Genomic DNA, 17,912 nt, shown 5'->3' with positions numbered 1-17,912 from the left:
GTAGTTACCATAAAGGAGTGTTATTCATAGTGGAGGGTGCGTGAGTGTGTGGATCCTTTGATTAGTCACCTCTTGTGAGGTGGATACCAAGTAAAATCCTTTTGTTAGCATTGTTGTAGTTGTTTCTTGCATTTCCGCTGCACATCTTTGAAGAAACAAGCAACGTCAAGCACGAAGATCGCACCGAGCTATTCACCCCCCCTCTAGCTCCATATTTGGTCCTAATACGAATATGCTTTCCATTGTTATTTTCGGTATTCCTAGTGGTGGACCAGAGGTTTTGAAAAACCTAAAACGTATGGGGATTGTTTTACTGATTTTTTTATTATATTTTAACATCTTTTAGAAGTTGAAATAAATAATAGATAGCATATTTGAATTCCTTGAAATATCAGAAATCCACATGAACTGAAATGGGTACAATCGGAGCTCTTTAGGTCCATCAGTGGATTTTAACCGAAACCCGTTGATCGACCTAGAAACATCATATTGCAGTCATTTCAGGTCCTGTGGATTTCTAAAATTGAAAGGAGTCCAAATATAATCTCCATTGTAATGTTTGGCATTCCTAGTGGTGGACCAAAGGTTTTGAAAAACCTAAATCTCTCTTTTTTTCTTTTTTCTTTTTCTGTTGTTAGGCTTGATATTGGGCCTTATATGGGGAGATATCAGGACCACATTGAGCTTGATATGAAGAGATATCAGGCATACGTTGCCCAATAAAAAAAAAGAAAGAGAGATTTAAGTTTTTCAAAACCTCTGGTCCACCACTAGGAATGTTGAAAATAACAATGGATAGCATATTTGGACTCCTTGTAATTTTAGAAATCCATAGGACCTGAAATGACTACGATCTGAGGTCTCTAGGTCGATCAATGGATTTCGGTCAAAATCACTGATGAACCTAGAAAGCTCTGATTGCATCCATTTCAGTTCCTGTGGATTTCTAAAATTATAAGGAGTCTAAATATGCTCTCCATTGTTATTTTTGGCATTCCTAGTGGTGGACCAAAGGTTTTGAAAAACTTAAATATCTCTTTCTTTCTTTTCTTTTTCTTTTTTTCCTGTTGTTAGGCTAATATCTCCTCATATCATGCCCACATTGGGCCTGATATGGAGAGATATCAACCCCAACGTTGGTCCGATCTCCTATAACAGGTTTGAGAAAAAAATTGAAAAAAAAAGGAAAATAGAAAAGAAGATAAAAAAGAGGACAGAAAAAAGAAGATACGTTGTATGCATAGTAAAAAAGAGAAAAGAGAGAAATAACAACGAAAAGAAAAAGAAAATCAATTAAATTTGTCAGGAGAGTAGAATAGGAAAATTACTGTAAAAAGGTCCGTCCTTTGATAAATACTAAAATAGTATGTATTTTTTAATAAATTTAAAAAATCTAAATACGTTTTTTGATAAATTATCGAATGATTAAAGAAAATTTGTAAGAATTTATTTAATATATACAAAGTTAATCAAATAGATAACTTTAAATTAATTTATTAAATTTAATAAATAAATTTAGATATTTATCTGTCTAACTAGTTAATATTTATAAATAACTCTCAAAATGCTTGAAAACCTTAAAAATTCATTCATTTAAAAATGTGATATGTTCTTTTTAGAATTATGAAAATTGAATATGTGAAATGAAAAATACCAAAGATAATAATGTATAATAAATAAATATTTTTTTTATAATTATTAAAATTGTAAAGTAAGATTATATAATCAGTAGACATATAATAAAAAAAGTATTTGAACGCTACATGAAGTTACTACAAACAAGAACTGAAGAAATGAATCCATGTCATAAAGAACCTTCGTAATTAAATTGAGATTTAAATCAAAATTATACAGGATGGAAGAGAAGAAATCATCTTAGCTCTCCATGGTCCTAATGCAAACAAATGTTCGACATTCAAACCTGTTTTTTTTTTTAAGTTACAATAGAGCTCGGATAGGCTTAAACAAAAGGCCTACTCATTCCTAGTTATACCTTGTCTATAATCACTTGATCCTTTCTCAGATGATACCGAGCCTTATACGGAGCTCCTCAACAATTCTTTCTCTTGGAATCTCCTCCTCTTGGTTGGCTTCGATGTTCTTTAGCTTATAAATGCCGCTGGTTATCTCGGACTCTCCCACAAGGACCATCCAGGGTATTCCCGATTGCTTTGCGCGATTAATATGATTCATTACTCGTTTGGTGAGGCTGAATTCTGCTTTAATTTTTGCATTCCACAGTTCACTCACAATCTCTGCAGCCAGTGTGAGATCCTTCCCTAGAATGGCCACCAAAACTTGTGTCTCGGTGGCACGAATCACCTGCAAAACAAAATTGAGATCACTACGAGATAAAAAGTATGATGCATCTATACATACTAATGAGAAAGACATGAACAATCTAAAGATAAGCATGCAATTCAAAGGTCATTAGACTGATTGTCCAACACCCAAGAACTAATATGACAAATAGCTTCGAATGGTTCCAAGGTGGGAGGAAAAGAAGCAAAATACCTGATTTCTGTCTTTTTCAAGTTGCTCCATTAGTGTAAAGACTCTCTCGATTCCGAGACTCACACCTACTGCAGGAACCTGCTTTCCACTGAACATCCCTACCAGATTATCGTATCGTCCCCCAGCTGCAATAGACCCAACCTAAAGCACAGAAAAAAAAAACCAGTAAAAAACAGTCTCCTTGAATTATCAGACATGCCTTTAATTCATCTCTGTTACACGAGATAATCTAGATGGTTGTGGGAAGAGATCTAAGAAAAAATGAGTGCGAGTTCAGATGCGTTAGAATTTACACCCACATAGGTTTATACCACAAAATAAACAAAAGCTTTAAAAAAATATATGCCTAAAGGCATGCCACTTATCATAATTCTTTGAGACATGATTGTTAACCAAGCTGTTGAAAAATGAGGTCCCTGAGTGAAGATGTATAATTGGGGAAAGGATTATCAACTATTCATTTCCTCAGACCTAAATCTCTTAAATCCAAATGAATCTGCAGAGTTAATTATGGATTAAGCACAAAACATTCAGTTACTTGAGCAGGCAGTGAAAAGAAAGACTGTTTATGCATCAAATGTTTCGACTGTTTTCACTAAGGTCATACAGGCATCATTTTACCTGTGTAGCTCCTTTAAAAACTGCTTCATATATGACTCCAGTATAATAATCAAGGCCTCTTGCAAGGCTCAAGTCAAACACCACTCGGTTTGAACACTTTGCTTTTTCAAGAGCTTTGAATAAAATCTCCAACTCATTTAGTGCAACAATTGAACCAGCGTTCTCCAAAAATTGACTACCCTCTCTTTTCAGTTCTGATAGAATTTCAAGTGGTGGCCCTCTTCTCTTCACAAAAGAACCAATCTTATCTGCAATTTCAGTCGATAAACCCTTCTCTTCTACCTAGAAATAAAAATATAAAAAAAAAACTTTTTTACATAACAGAAGAATGGTTCTCTTGGGTTTTGAACAAGATAACAATGAATCTGCAGAAGCTTTACTCACCAATTCCTTTTTAATCTGTTCAAATGGTTGCTTGTCCAATTTATCAATGCTTGAGCAAACTGTTCTAAATTTTTCTGAGGGCACTCCACAGATGTCCAACATCCCATCCAGCAACTTTCGGTGATTCAACTTAATCTGCAAATATAAAGACATAACTTTGGGAACAGCAAAGACTTTAGATTACAACTTTCTTGTATTCACCTATGATTTAAGGAAAAAAAAACAAGATTATTTTCACAAAATGCCAGTTCCTATTGAGAAATCTAGTGGAAGAAAAACAAATACCTCATAGCTGCCAATGTCAAGTTGATCCAACAGTTCAGTCAAAACTTTGATAACCTCGAAATCAGGTTCCATTGTTTCATATTGGCCAGCAATATCAAAATCACATTGATAGAATTCACGATATCTTCCCTTTGATGGGTTATCCCTTCTGTATACTTTAGCTATTTGGTACCGTTTCAGTGCATTGATATTATTCATGGCCAAGTATCTTGCAAATGGAACAGTTAAATCATATCTCAGAGAACAGAGCTCACCACCCTATGAAAGAAGAAAATATAGCTAATGGAAACATATCCAAATAAATAAATTGGAAGAAAAAAACCGAGATAAGAAAATAATCAACATCTTCATAAGTACCTGGTCAGCAAGATCATATATCAGCTTCGAATCCTCTCCATACTTACCCATGAGAGTCTCCCTTAACTCAAATACAGGAGTATCAAGGGCAACAGCACCATGCATCTTAAAAACACCTGTAATAATGGAGAAAGCACGCTCTCTAATAGCCATTTGTTCCTTCCCAAAATCTCGTGTCCCCTATTATACATATCCAGAATGAAATTTTGAATTGTAAAGACAAAGAAGAATTACTGAATTAGGTGTTATTCATGTATCACAGGATGGAATAAATAATACATTGAAAAAAATAATTTAACCAACAATGCATTGTAGAGGAGTATAGCAAGATTCTTTTTAGAAAAAAAATCGTGAAAAAGAAACTCATGCTTCTGATATAAATCCACACTTGCCAATTTCTCATCGATAAAATTCCAATAAATTGCTGGTCAGATATGACTGACACTCTAAATTTGCTCTAAGTTAAATAAAAGCTTTTATGATTAAAACTCAGTAATCCATCCCTTGATAAACAGGTGGCTAATTGATTAGGCCTAGCATAGCATGGGATATAACACAATTCAATCAAGGAAAAGAAGAACTGAGAAAAAAACAATAAGTAAATTATGCAGAGACACTCTAGATACAACAAGCTTAAGTAAGCATGGACAACTGCAAACTGTTGAAAATATATAATTCCAAACAATTTCAAATGTACTACCTTAGGAATCTTAGGAAGTCTCCTGACTTCATTGCTCTCAACTATTTCCTTAACCTTTGACAATAGAATATCTAGTCTAGTGTCCATGGGATCGAAATATTTTGACAGATCAGATGCCCACTCAACCAACATTGAAACATTTTCAGTAGAAAGTTTGCACAAAGCACTGTCTCTAAGAAGCTGCCTTATGGAAGAAGTCCCTTTGCCTAATGTTTTCTTTTTTCTCTTGTCAATCTTCTTCTCTCCTTTTGCAATATCTCCATCCGGTTTGTTGTCCTTCAAAGAATCCACTTGAGCTCTCTCAATCGAGTCATCTATTTCTAGGGAAAACAAAGCCAAAACTGCTTCCCAAGCAAGAATGTCCCTAAATTTAACCAAAAGACAATACACAGATTGAAGAACACGCACATAATTTGATCCAGAGGCAGCATTTTCTGTAACTGAGTGAAATTGATCTCTCAGACCATCCAAGTTCGGGCACGATTTCTCAAAAACCTCAACCACCTTAGATCGCAAGCTACTATCACTGATAAGATTAATAGAAGATTTAGCTCGACCCAAGCTACTCTCACTCAAGGACTGAATTGACATTGCTAGTGGCAAGACTGATGCAATAAAAGCTTTCTCTTTTCCTTGATTTGCAATAACCTTTGACTTCTTGACCTTAGTACTGGAGTTCAACTCAACCCGTGTTCGGACATGGAGTAACCTGACAGCCTCCCTGAAGCTACCATTGACGGTAGTAATCTCACTGAAGAACGACGAATCATTCTGCCCCACAAGCTTCGACCCAAACAGCAACGTCTTCATGTCGCTTGCCACATCGATCTCATCCTTCATGGAGAATCCATCTCCTGAGCTAAATAAATCTAACGCAGAGACATCAGCGCGAGCAGCTTCGCAAGACAAAGCTGCCACGGCATCAACGACCTTCATCAGAGCAGATGAGCAGCAGTCCAAGATAGCGCAGATCGCAACCGATGCAGCACACGAAGACTCGAAAACACCAATCTCTTCCCGGCCGACTAGAATCTCGTCAGGATTCCTCGCATTCATGAAGGCGATCGAGGTCACAAACCCTGAAGCCGAACAAAAATTGATTCTTTCGTGGCCTGACGCAAGATTTAGCGTGTCCACGATGAGAGACAGAAGGCCGGGGCGGATAGCGGCGTCGCAGAGGACGAGCTTATTGAGAAGAACGACGAGGGCAGCGCGAGACTCCTCCGCAGTCAACAACAGGGGTGTCAAAGGATCATCCTGAGCACGTTCCACCGGAGAAGGCCGCTTGGATTGGGAGAGCTTCTCAAAGGCGGCGGCGTCGATACTGACGGAGGATACGCCACGAGAGACGGCGTATACGGCCGAAGGCGAGACGGAGGAACCCTTTCCGCCGATAGTGACGGTGGAGTTTGCTAACGCAGAAGCCATGAGGAAAGAGCCACGGCGAGCACGCGACGGAGTCGAAGTTGAACCACCGTGGACGCGAAGAACCCTAAGTTAACCTGGAAGAAGCTGATTTGGGCCGGGCCTATGGGCTGGGCCGGTGTAGCGTTTCGATTTCTCGGCCTACGATTCGGTTTCGGGTAACGTGCTGTAAAAGTCCCGATCCGATTTCTCCTTAACCAATCTGCCAATTTATATCATCAACGCTTGCACTGTTACCCTAATTCTTCTCCGATGCTTCCGCTCCTCGCCGGAGTTCGCTTCTCCTCATCCTCCACCGCTTCTACGGCATTCTCATTAGATTAACTTTCTTCGAGTCGTCAGCCTCTTCACCGAGCGACTGATCTAATCTTGCAGAACTCTTTCGGGTAGATTGAGCAAATCCGAGTCGCCGGTAGAAATGTTTACCAATCACAAGCGACAGGCGGAGAGGACAGGGAGGTCCGGTACTCCTCGAGCTCAATATCTCCAGGTAATCTGTGCACCCCTCTCGTTAATCTATTTGTTAGCTCATCAATGATGCCAGGTGAATTGGGCTATCTTGCTTATTCAAAATCATCTTCTGATACAGGAGCTTGTGTCAGAGTTCCAGAAGGCAACAAATGAAGGTCATTTCTCTTTTATTACAAGTTTGTTTATCTATTTATGTTGATCAACAATCGCGTAACCAGGACATATACTTTGTCTAAATATGTCGGGATTGATTGGAATTCTTAATTTGTCCTATGTTTATTTAATTAGGTTTAGTAATCATATAGACTGCTTGTTGTTGTTGCATTCCTCCATTAGCTTAGAATAACCTGATTACTGAGTATTTTTAAGTCATCAATAATGCATAGATTTATAACCGATACTCACCATCAACTCTTGTATCCTAAATGTTCAGTGCATCCAAGAATCTATTTTAGATAAATATTTGATTTACCTAGATGATATGGGTGGAGATGTGGATGATCTGAGAATCTATTTTAGACAGACGTCCATTTTTTGCAGAGATGATATGGTTGAGATGTCAATGATAAGATGAAAAATGAGTGAGTAAATGGAGAAAAACTTTTGAAGTGTTATGCGATTGTTGTGTGCCCATTAGGCTACAAGGAAATTTTGGAAAATTGGTGCATCAATCAAACTGATTTCGATGTAAAAGTTAGTATCTCAAAATTGAGAATTTTAAGATGGGCATGTGACATTATCGGAAAAACTAGAACAAATAATGCTATCAGCAATTAGGTAGTATTTGAGAGGGATAGATGATAAGATATGAACATGATTAAAGATGATCATTAGAGGTTAGACAAATTAAATTAATTAGATTTGAGCTGTAAGAGGTAGACGGCAATAAAAAACCTCTGCTTAATATAGCTAAAAATAATTTAAATTAATAGTAACATAGCTTTTATATATATTCCAATAGTTGCATACTAGGATTGATGTAGCTGACTTCAGATGGAATTCACTCGTGTCTTTTTACAACAATCTCTTGATTCTCTGAAAACAACCACCTAAGTGTATGCTGCTATAATTTTGTTTACGGTTCAACTAGATATTCTCTCAATTAGTAATTAAATTCAACCTACAGTCCTTTGTGGTGGTAGGACAATGGATAGATTAAATTGTAAAATATCTCGGAGTATAGAAGCTGATTTTATAAAATAGCTAACACTTAAGTTCCTATAATCTCATTGGATCTGGTTGGTCTTGATCCATGGTAGCTCTGTGGAATACTGTTTTGGTCATTGCAATTTCTCCTGTGAAGATGTACCAGGCTTGGCATTTATTTTACTATATCATATGCATTCAAACAGGGAAGCTGATATATAGCGCGTCCAAGTCACTGAAAATCTTGTATAAAAGTATCCATGTTGCTAAAGTCTTCAAGGTTTTGACTGATTATAACTTGATGAGTTCCTTAATTGTTGTTTAGTAACTCATACCTTAGTGAAAATAAATGTTTGACATCTAAGTTATCAACTAAAGCATTACATTATACTGTTGAAACAATAATTTGCAGGAATTTTCTTTTTTAAATATTTGTTTCAAGAATGTTTTGATTTTAGTCAAAAAAGAATGCTGCATGTGCTTCCTATGCCAATTAAAGTGTGCACATTTTTTTTTTACATTATTTCACACATTTTGTGATGAAGTTTGTCTTCCTATCCTGCAGAATCAAAAGAGAGAATTGTGGCCAATTTGGCTAACTTTGCCTATGATCCTTACAATTATGAATTTCTGCGCCAGGTACGGTATCAGCATATTTACTTGTCATGGTACCTTATTCTATCATTAATGTCAATTCATTTGTGGAAGCAGCTTAATGTTTTGGAACTATTCCTGGACTGCATTACAGAGCCAAATGAAAAACTTGTTGAATTTGGCATTGGTGGGATCTGCAACTCTTCTGTTGGTAAGCAATTTTAACACAGATCTTAACAAACCAGAATGCAAAGAATTTCAAGATTTTGCCAACTAATACTAGAATTTTATGCAATTTCAACCTGTCGTATAAGAGATACAAACTGTGCAATGCAGATCCAGCAAATGCTGCATTGATCATTCAATGCGATGGAGTTCCTTTGGTGATACAGTGCTTATCTAGCCCGGTTAGAAACACTGTAAGTGTATTTTTCCCTAGAATTATCTTTTAGTCTTATCTATTGTGTAATTTCATGCATCAGACGCACTTAACATGCAAATAAATTGTTTCTGTGGAGTAAAATTCGTTTCACCAATATATTTTGATGCATGAGTTCAGTTTTAGTCATGGAAACCATCTCGCTGCATACTGCAATTATTTCATTGTTCTTCTCTACGATGGACAATTTGATAGTTTTGACAACAGATTGACCTTTTTAATAGATTAATTTCTTTATTAATTGTATGCAAACAACAGGTGTCCTATGCTCTTGGAGCTCTCTACTATCTTTGCGATCATTCTTCTAAAAAGGAGATCTTGAAACCAGAGGTACTGGAAATAATCCGAAGGTATGCAGCAGCCGGATCTATCAACCTCACGTTGAGCAATTTGGCAAATGCCTTTTTGCAGAAACATGTAAACCAATGACATCGGTGGGCGAAACTTTGTACCCAATCTCTCTTGATTATCGATCATGATGTTTACCGAATATTCATTTTGAGCTGGCACTATGCTCAATCCAGGTCTCCTGCATCCCTTTTTAATGTGCATGGAAACTAGCATCAGCCACAAGGAGCGAAGCATGTGCTGCTGTTGATGAGGATCACACGACCGGCCAACAAGGACTTGTCCCCGTGGAGCGGCGTCGTTGGTGGTGGTCTTTTTCTTCGTGGGAGGAGGTTGAGTATGTCTAACACACGTGAAGTCGACTGATCTGGGTTAGTTGACGAAATCCTGAAAAAAAATTAGTAGAGATTGAAGTCAGATGGAGAGATAATTGAGATTTGGTAGCTTGCTTAAGAGGACTTGTGGCAATGCAGCAGCTTCCTTTGTCAGGACATGCAAAATGCAATCTCTAATAAACTTTTGATCATGTGCCAAATTGAGTTTGTCTAATTTGTGATTTATACTTTCATCGGTGATAAAGAGGATTCTGTCTAGTACGGATTAACTATTTTGGTGGAGGTTAAAATCAATATGATGAACGATAGGATGTTAAAGGGTTCACCTACGGAGATTGAGTAGAGGTCGATCATAAGGACCAGTCAGACAGACAATGTCCGATCGACAACGGGTTTGTCCGAATTGACCATCCATCTAATTCGGAATAATATGATAAGATTACTAGACACTCAATACGAAGCGGCAGAATATCAAGGAGATTGTAGCGCTTGTCCGATTGGGAGGCGGCAGCTTACTATACTCAATCGCTGCAAAGGAGAACAACTGAGTCCGACCGAGCAGAGGAGTCCCCAGTCGAAAGACTACCTCGCTCGGTCGATCAGCGAGATCGCTGACCTATCTTAGGACATCCTTTTGGGAGATAGTGTCGTTGACACGAGGCATGGTCAACAAGCGGATCATACGACGATAAGTCGGAGGATGTGCCCACGGCCAATTGGAAAACGTGTCCATGACCATATGTCCATGGCCAATTGGAGAACGTATCTATGACCATGTGTCTAGGATCAATTTGGAGAACGTGTCTGCGACCAATGGGAGAATGTGCTCATGCCTCGGAAAGCGCGCACGTCACCCACCAAGGCATTATATAAAGTGGGGGTTCGTACACCAACGGAGGTACGCATTATTCACTGTTTACACTTGTGCTATCGTTGTTCCATCTTCTTCTTCGTGTCGGTGACTGACTTAAGCATTAGAATGCCAATGCCGGGGGCCTCTTGTAACACCCCACCCTCCTCACTACTGGTCTGCGAGGGTGGAGCGCTACTGGACTACTAACTTTACTTAACTATCCTTGTTCACATGTTGATAGAAATTCCTAAAACTCTTGGAGAACTCAAAACATACAATTAACTAGCAGCGGAAGACTAAATGACTCATCTAATACATTCTTAATAAATGACAATCTTAATAAATTCTTATGCTAGGTCCCAAGGCTTCTATAGTCCAAGCATCACACATCCATCCGCACCTCCTTGTCGCCTTCCTTTGCTATAACTTTTCCTTTCCTTTATCTGCAATAAGAAGAAAATGCATCTATAAGCAAAATTGCTTAGTAAGCGCTATCTAACTCACAAAACTCGAATATGCATGTGAATATACTGAAATCTAAAAGTTGAATGCTCAAAAGGAAAACTACTCATGCTCATCTACAAGCAAAAGAAATATACTGAAATGCTAAACGTGTATAACAAATCTATACAATCATGCTAGCATAATCTTGCTGAATTTTAAACACTTTCTGAATCTTATTTCACTTGTTTAAAAACTTATACTTTAATACTTCAAAATAATAATCAACTTTCTTCTTGGGCCCAGGCGTAGTATCATCTTATGCGCGTTCCCTAATAGGTTGGGGTAGCGAGCCACCAATCCTAAAAGAGCAGACCTCGGTCTACTAGGGCCAAGACCTCGGAATTGGACACCTGGATTTGTTTAACGACAACCTCGGAAGTCGGGTACTAGCCTCTTAAATAAAGTAAAATACTTGTTATCTTTTATTACTTCTAATATATAATGCCTCGGCATTTTCTTTAAGCACCTTGTGTGCCAAAATCCCTAAAGTCTTGACTTTGGGATCTACTTAAGGCATTGGCCTTTCTCTTTCTTTTCTTTATCTTTCTTACACTTGTTAATACTTCTAATAAAAGAATGCTTCTTTAAAAACTGAAATGTTTAAACAAATTCTAACTTTGAAATGCATAAACAAAAATCTGCATACTATGCTAATCAAAATTCTGCATACTATACTAATCAAGATTCTGCATTCTATGCTACACTATTTCTGCATACTATGCAAACATAAATTCTGTACTATAATACTTAACCAAATTGCACTATAATCTTTTTCTTTAAAAACTGCACTATAAGTTCCACCAAAAATCTGCACTACAAGTTTCACCAAAAATCTGCACTATAAATTCCACCAAAAATCTGCACTACAAGTTCCACTAAAAATCTGCACTATAAACTTTAAAGAAGTCTGTACCATAAGCTCTTAAGAAATATGCACTACAGGCTCTAAAGAAATCTGCTCTAAAGAAATCTGCTCTAAAGAAATCTGCATTTTAAGCTCTAAGAAATCTGCACTATGAGCCTACATAAAGATTTGCACTATAAGCTTAATTAAAAATCTGCACTATAGGCTTAATTAAAAATCTGCACTACAAGCTTAATTAAAATCTGCACTATAAGCCTACATAAAAATCTGCACTATAAGCTTAATTAAAATATGCACTATAGGCTTAATTAAAAATCTGTACTATAAGCTTAATTAAAACCTGCACTATAGGCTTAATTAAAAATCTGCACTATAAGCTTAATTAAAATCTGCACTATAAGCCTACATAAAAATCTGCACTATAAGCTTAATTAAAATCTGTACTATAGGCTTAATTAAAAATTTGCACTATAAGGGCTTCTTATGCTTCAAATTCAAGAAGAACAAAGGTCCGAAACTACTCCTACTGCAGGTGAGAAGCACTTACCTTGCTTCTTGGACTCACAACCGAACAAAAAGGGCTTCTAGGACCTTGGCCGACCACCGGAGATGATGCCCTAACTCCCTTTCATTTTCTGCCCGAGCTCCGCCATCATACGCAGAAGAGAAGGAGAGAATGGTTTAAGTCACGAGAAAACAGAGCATCAACTTATTCCTTTTTATAACTTAATATTTCTGTTAACTCCTTAAATAAATTCGCTATCTTTTCTAAACAGACAAATCCAACATCAACTTATCCCTTTTATAATCCAATATTCTGTTAATTATCTTAAATAAATTCGCTACTTTTTCTAAATAAACAAATCCAACATCAACTTATCCCTTTTATAATATTCTGTTAACTATCTTAAATAAATTTGCTACCTTTTCTAAACAAACAAATCCAAGATCAACTTATCCCTTTTATAATCCAATATTCTGTTAACTATCTTAAATAAATTCGCTACCTTTTCTAAACAGAAAAATCCGTTTGCACACCTGGTCAGCCGGGTTTTGACCGAGTCAAAGGTCATGGGTTCAATTCTCGGCTTGGACATTTTTTTGTTGAAACTTCCTTCGTTTTGTAAAAATACCAAACGACCTCCAAAAATTACATAAAAATACTCTAAAAATTTCTAAAAATCCCTAGAATATTTCTATAGCATTTTAAAATATTTTTAAATTACTTTTAGGACTCTAATTGAGGAAATTTGGGGCGTTACCTTATAAAAAGTTCGTCCTCGAACTTAGAATAATTCTGGATATCTCTGTCTCATACTGTCCTCACGCTCCTAAGTAACTTCCTCGTACTTCTGGTTCTAAATGACTTTCACTAATGGTATTCTTTGTTCCTTAGTCTCTTAACTTCTCGGTCCTCTATTATTCATATCGCATCGTACCCATTAGGGGTCCTTGGAAGGCTTGATATCTTCTCTATCCTTTCTAAACATACTTGTGTATATGAATATAAGAGAGACAAAACTTCTATCTTACTAAAGCGCATTTAAGCAATTACTCCATACTGCAAATAATAAATAAAGCATAAAAGGAAAACTTAAATACTTTCTTACTTGAAGACGGCAAGGTTGGTGCTGATGTGTGATGTTGGAGAATAGGAACTGCTCTGATACCAACTTGTAACACCCCACCCTCCTCTCCTCACTATTGGTCTACGAGGGTGGAGCGCTACTGGACTACTAACTTTACTTAACTATCCTTGTTCACATGTTGATAGAAATTCCTAAAACTCTTGGAGAACTCAAAACATACAATTAACTAGCAGCGGAAGACTAAATGACTTATCTAATACATTCTTAATAAATGACAATCTTAATAAATTCTTATGCTAGGTCCCAAGGCTTCTATAGTCCAGGCATCACACATCCATCCGCACCTCCTTGTCGCCTTCCTTTGCTATAACTTTTCCTTTCCTTTATCTGCAGTAAGAAGAAAATGCATCTATAAGCAAAATTGCTTAGTAAACGCTATCTAACTCACAAAACTCGAATATGCATGTGAATATACTGAAATCTAAAAGTTGAATGCTCAAAAGGAAAACTACTCATGCTCATCTACAAGCAAAAGAAACATACTGAAATGCTAAATGTGTATAACAAATCTATACAATCATGCTAGCATAATCTTGCTGAATTTTCTTAATCTTATTTCACTTGTTTAAAAACTTATACTTTAATACTTCAAAATAATAATCAACTTTCTTCTTGGGCCCAGGCGTAGTACCATCTTATGCGCATTCCCTAATAGGTTGGGGTAGCGAGCCACAACAATCCTAAAAGAGTAGACCTCGGTCTACTAGGGCCAAGACCTCGGAATTGGACACCTGGATTTGTTTAATGACAACCTCGGAAGTCGGGTACTAGCCTCTTAAATAAAGTAAAATACTTGTTATCTTTTATTACTTCTAATATATAATGCCTCGGCATTTTCTTTAAGCACCTTGTGTGCCAAAATTCCTAAAGTCTTGACTTTGGGATCTACTTAAGGCCTTGGCCTTTCTCTTTCTTTTCTTTATCTTTCTTACACTTGTTAATACTTCTAATAAAAGAATGCTTCTTTAAAAACTGAAATGTTTAAACAAATTCTAACTTTGAAATGCATAAACAAAAATCTGCATACTATGCTAATCAAAATTCTGCATACTATACTAATCAAGATTCTGCATTCTATGCTACACTATTTCTGCATACTATGCAAACATAAATTCTGCACTATAATACTTAACCAAATTACACTATAATCTTAATTAAAATCTGCACTATAGGCTTAATTAAAAATCTGCACTATAAGCTTAATTAAAACCTGCACTATAGGCTTAATTAAAAATCTGTACTATAAGCTTAATTAAAATCTGCACTATAAGCCTACATAAAAATCTGCACTATAAGCTTAATTAAAATCTGTACTATAGGCTTAATTAAAAATCTGCACTATAAGCGCTTCTTATGCTTCGAATTCAAGAAGAACAAAGGTCCGAAACTACTCCTACTGCAGGTGAGAAGCACTTACCTTGCTTCTTGGACTCACAATCGAACAAAAAGGGCTTCTAGGACCTTGGCCGGCCGCCGGAGATGATGCCCTAACTCCCTTTCGTTTTCTGCCCGAGCTCCGCCATCGTACGCAGAAGAGAAGGAGAGAATGGTTTAAGTCACGGGATCAACTTATTTCTTTTTATAACTTAATATTTCTGTTAACTCCTTAAATAAATTCGCTATCTTTTCTAAACAGACAAATCCAACATCAACTTATCCCTTTTATAATCCAATATTCTGTTAATTATCTTAAATAAATTCGCTACTTTTTCTAAACAAACAAATCCAACATCAACTTATCCCTTTTATAATATTCTGTTAACTATCTTAAATAAATTTGCTACTTTTTCTAAACAAACAAATCCAAGATCAACTTATCCCTTTTATAATCCAATATTCTGTTAACTATCTTAAATAAATTCGCTACCTTTTCTAAACAGAAAAATCCGTTTGCACACCTGGTCAGCCGGGTTTTGACCGAGTCAAAGGTCATGGGTTCAATTCTCGGCTTGGACATTTTTTTGTCGAAACTTCCTTCGTTTTGTAAAAATACCAAACGACCTCCAAAAATTACATAAAAATACTCTAAAAATTTCTAAAAATCCCTAGAATATTTCTATAGCATTTTTAAATATTTTTAAATTACTTTTAGGACTCTAATTGAGGAAATTTGGGGCGTTACACCTCTTCCCTGGCTCGACACTGACGTTTCTTGTACTTGTAGATCGAAGCGTGATCTACATCCAGTCAACGCAATAGCCACATCCCAGCTTTCCGTCTCTACTATTTTCGAACAGGATCATATTGACATCATCTGTGGGAACGGAGCCTGAATATGAAACGCGAAGATGGAGGACGATAGACGACTCGCCACGGTTACTTTAACAAAAGTGGAGTTGGATGCGCTGATATAAGCCCGAGCGACAAAAATAGTGGAGCAAAAATAGTAACAGGTGCTGGTCGATCGTCATGTGTAGGAGCACGCGACCTCAGCAACAGGTCATCCAGCCGGATATGGAGACCGAGTGGATCATATATCCGTTTGGGGACAGAGTAAGAAGTCGTCCGACACTTACAGAGACGCGCCCCACGCACTGATTTCCTTCCATCGAGCACTGTTCCACACTCCAGCAGAGGAGCTAGGCCGAGTGGATAAAGAAAAAGCCGAGGGACCTGAGATTAATTTCAGCCCTCGAGACCCAGAGGGAGTGGAGATCCCTCACGACGACGCCCTGATTATCCGAGCGGTAATAGCTAATTATTATATTCACCGGACCTTTATTGATACAAGAAGTTCGGTGACTATTATATTTAAGAAGACGTTCGACCAGCTGCAAATTGACTAGAGTGAGTTGCAGCCAATGACGACCCCACTCTACGGGTTCACAGGCAATGAAGTATTGCCGATTGGCCAGATTCGGCAGGCCATATCGCTCAAAGAGGAGCCGCTCAAGAGGACAAAGACCACAAATTTCATTGTGGTAGACACGCTATCCGCATACAATGTTATATTGGGTTAACCGACCCTTAACGAGTTCCGAGTGGTGGTGCGCACTTTCTGCCGAAAGATCAAGTTTCAGGTGGACAACAAGGTGGGCGAAGTTATAAGTGATCAGCTAGCCACTCTGCGATGCTACGTTGAGATAGTCAAGTCCGAAGCAAGAGCCACGCAAAAGGCCCTGCGCTTGGAAGTGAACACCATCAGAGAAGTGTTGGTTGCTACACCTGGATTCCGTTATGTTCCCCTGTACATAATTTGTACAAGTATAAAAATTTATACAAGCTCAAGATGATGAAGGGGTCGGCCACCAAGGAAGGGAAGAGGAATAGAAGATGTGTTAAACCATAAGACATCACCTCCTCTTCTTTATAATCCTTGGTGAATGCAAAAAAAAAAAGGTTTTAAAATAAAATTAAAACTTCCTTTTAATCCTTTATCATGGCCGGCCAAAACCCCTTTCATCCAACAAGGAAAAATTTTAAACACAAATTAAAATCTCTCTTTTAAAATCCCTTTTGTGGATAGCTATAAAAGGAATGTTTTATAAAATTAAAATCTCTCTTTTAAATCCTTTTTGTGGATGTTTATAAAAGAAAAGATTTCAATAATTAAAATCTTTCTTTTAAATCTCTTTTATGGATCTCTATAAAAGGGAAAATTTAACAAGATAAAAACTCCTTTTATTTCCTTTTGTGACCAATCTAAAAAAGGAAAGTTTTATAATTAAAATCATTCTTTTAAATCCTTTTTATGAATCTCTATAAAAGAAAGATTTTACAAAAAATAAAACTTCCTTTTCTATGTGTGGTCGGCCCCTTGCTTGGGCACCAAGCAAGGCTTGGCCAGCCCTAGCTTGGGCTCCAAGCTTGGCTTGGCCGACCCCTTGCTTGGACACTAGGCTTGGTCGGGCCTAGCTTAGGCTTAAGAAGCTGGGCTTTGGGTGGATATAAGGTTTTATATAAGAGGCTACATTAGGGACCTAGAGGAGGAATTGGCTTTGGTCTCCCGATGAGCTTGAGCTTCCCGTGTTCTTCCCGAACACTCAACTCAAGTTCATCAATAATAACTCATACCACTAAAGAGTTATTATTGAACTACCGCACAATTTCCAAATTATATTATGGGCTCCTTCTTATCATGAATGTGTTAATCTCCCTGTATTTAAGATACCGAATGCCCATTAATTAAATGAGTTACTGACACTCACTTAATTAACATCTAGCTCCAAGAGTAGTATCACTCAACTTTATTGTCATGTCGGACTAAGTCCACATGCAGGGTTTACATGACAATCCTTATGAGCTTCTCAAGGGAACATCATCAACCTAGATAACTAGGGCACACTTTCCTTTTATAATTAACAACACACCATATAAATAATATTATTTCCTAACTTATCGGGACTATTGATTTAATGAACTAAATCTCACCCATTGATAAATTAAAGAAATAAATACTAAATATATGTGTTTGTCATTATA

At 37.1% G+C, this 17,912-nt stretch overlaps 2 protein-coding genes across 3 annotated transcripts; one reads left to right on the top strand and one right to left on the bottom strand.

Moving 5' to 3' along the window:
- Positions 1–1,802: 1,802 nt before the first annotated feature.
- LOC121984679 (histidine--tRNA ligase, cytoplasmic-like) lies at positions 1,803–6,334 on the bottom strand. Its single transcript, XM_042537751.1, has 7 exons — positions 4,862–6,334; positions 4,162–4,341; positions 3,805–4,062; positions 3,520–3,654; positions 3,136–3,417; positions 2,515–2,655; positions 1,803–2,322 (listed from the first exon to the last, which is right to left on the bottom strand). The coding sequence occupies exons 1-7, from the start codon at positions 6,287–6,289 to the stop codon at positions 2,020–2,022; spliced, it is 2,727 nt and encodes a 908-aa protein (XP_042393685.1). The 5' UTR covers positions 6,290–6,334; the 3' UTR covers positions 1,803–2,019.
- Positions 6,335–6,500: 166 nt separating this feature from the next.
- Positions 6,501–9,825, top strand: LOC121984677 (armadillo repeat-containing protein 7-like). Of its 2 annotated transcripts, XM_042537750.1 has the most exons (7): positions 6,501–6,776; positions 6,876–6,912; positions 8,469–8,542; positions 8,615–8,708; positions 8,834–8,916; positions 9,195–9,370; positions 9,461–9,823. In XM_042537750.1, the coding sequence occupies exons 1-6, from the start codon at positions 6,705–6,707 to the stop codon at positions 9,363–9,365; spliced, it is 531 nt and encodes a 176-aa protein (XP_042393684.1). In that variant the 5' UTR covers positions 6,501–6,704; the 3' UTR covers positions 9,366–9,370; positions 9,461–9,823. The 2 variants fall into 2 exon arrangements, with proteins under 2 accessions (XP_042393684.1, XP_042393683.1); XM_042537749.1 differs by having other exon boundaries at positions 8,469–8,708; positions 9,461–9,825.
- The last annotated feature ends 8,087 nt before the right edge of the window (positions 9,826–17,912 follow it).

The sequence above is a fragment of the Zingiber officinale genome, chromosome 5B (assembly GCF_018446385.1).
Source record: "Zingiber officinale cultivar Zhangliang chromosome 5B, Zo_v1.1, whole genome shotgun sequence".
In the NCBI taxonomy this organism is placed as follows: domain Eukaryota; kingdom Viridiplantae; phylum Streptophyta; class Magnoliopsida; order Zingiberales; family Zingiberaceae; genus Zingiber; species Zingiber officinale.
Note: the sequence above shows the minus strand (reverse complement) of the source record. Positions and strands in the feature narration are given on the sequence as shown.

Excerpts from the sequence above, each read along its gene's own strand:
- LOC121984677 (XM_042537749.1), top strand. The coding sequence starts at position 6,705 with ATGTTTACCAATCACAAGCGACAGGCGGAGAGGACAGGGAGGTCCGGT. Across the intron at positions 6,913-8,468 it reads CCAGAAGGCAACAAATGAAG|AATCAAAAGAGAGAATTGTG; the intron begins GTCATTTCTCTT and ends CCTATCCTGCAG. Across the intron at positions 8,917-9,194 it reads CTAGCCCGGTTAGAAACACT|GTGTCCTATGCTCTTGGAGC; the intron begins GTAAGTGTATTT and ends TGCAAACAACAG.
- LOC121984679 (XM_042537751.1), bottom strand. The coding sequence starts at position 6,289 with ATGGCTTCTGCGTTAGCAAACTCCACCGTCACTATCGGCGGAAAGGGT. Across the intron at positions 4,342-4,861 it reads GACTTCCTAAGATTCCTAAG|GGGACACGAGATTTTGGGAA; the intron begins GTAGTACATTTG and ends TATGTATAATAG. Across the intron at positions 2,323-2,514 it reads TTGAAAAAGACAGAAATCAG|GTGATTCGTGCCACCGAGAC; the intron begins GTATTTTGCTTC and ends TTTGTTTTGCAG.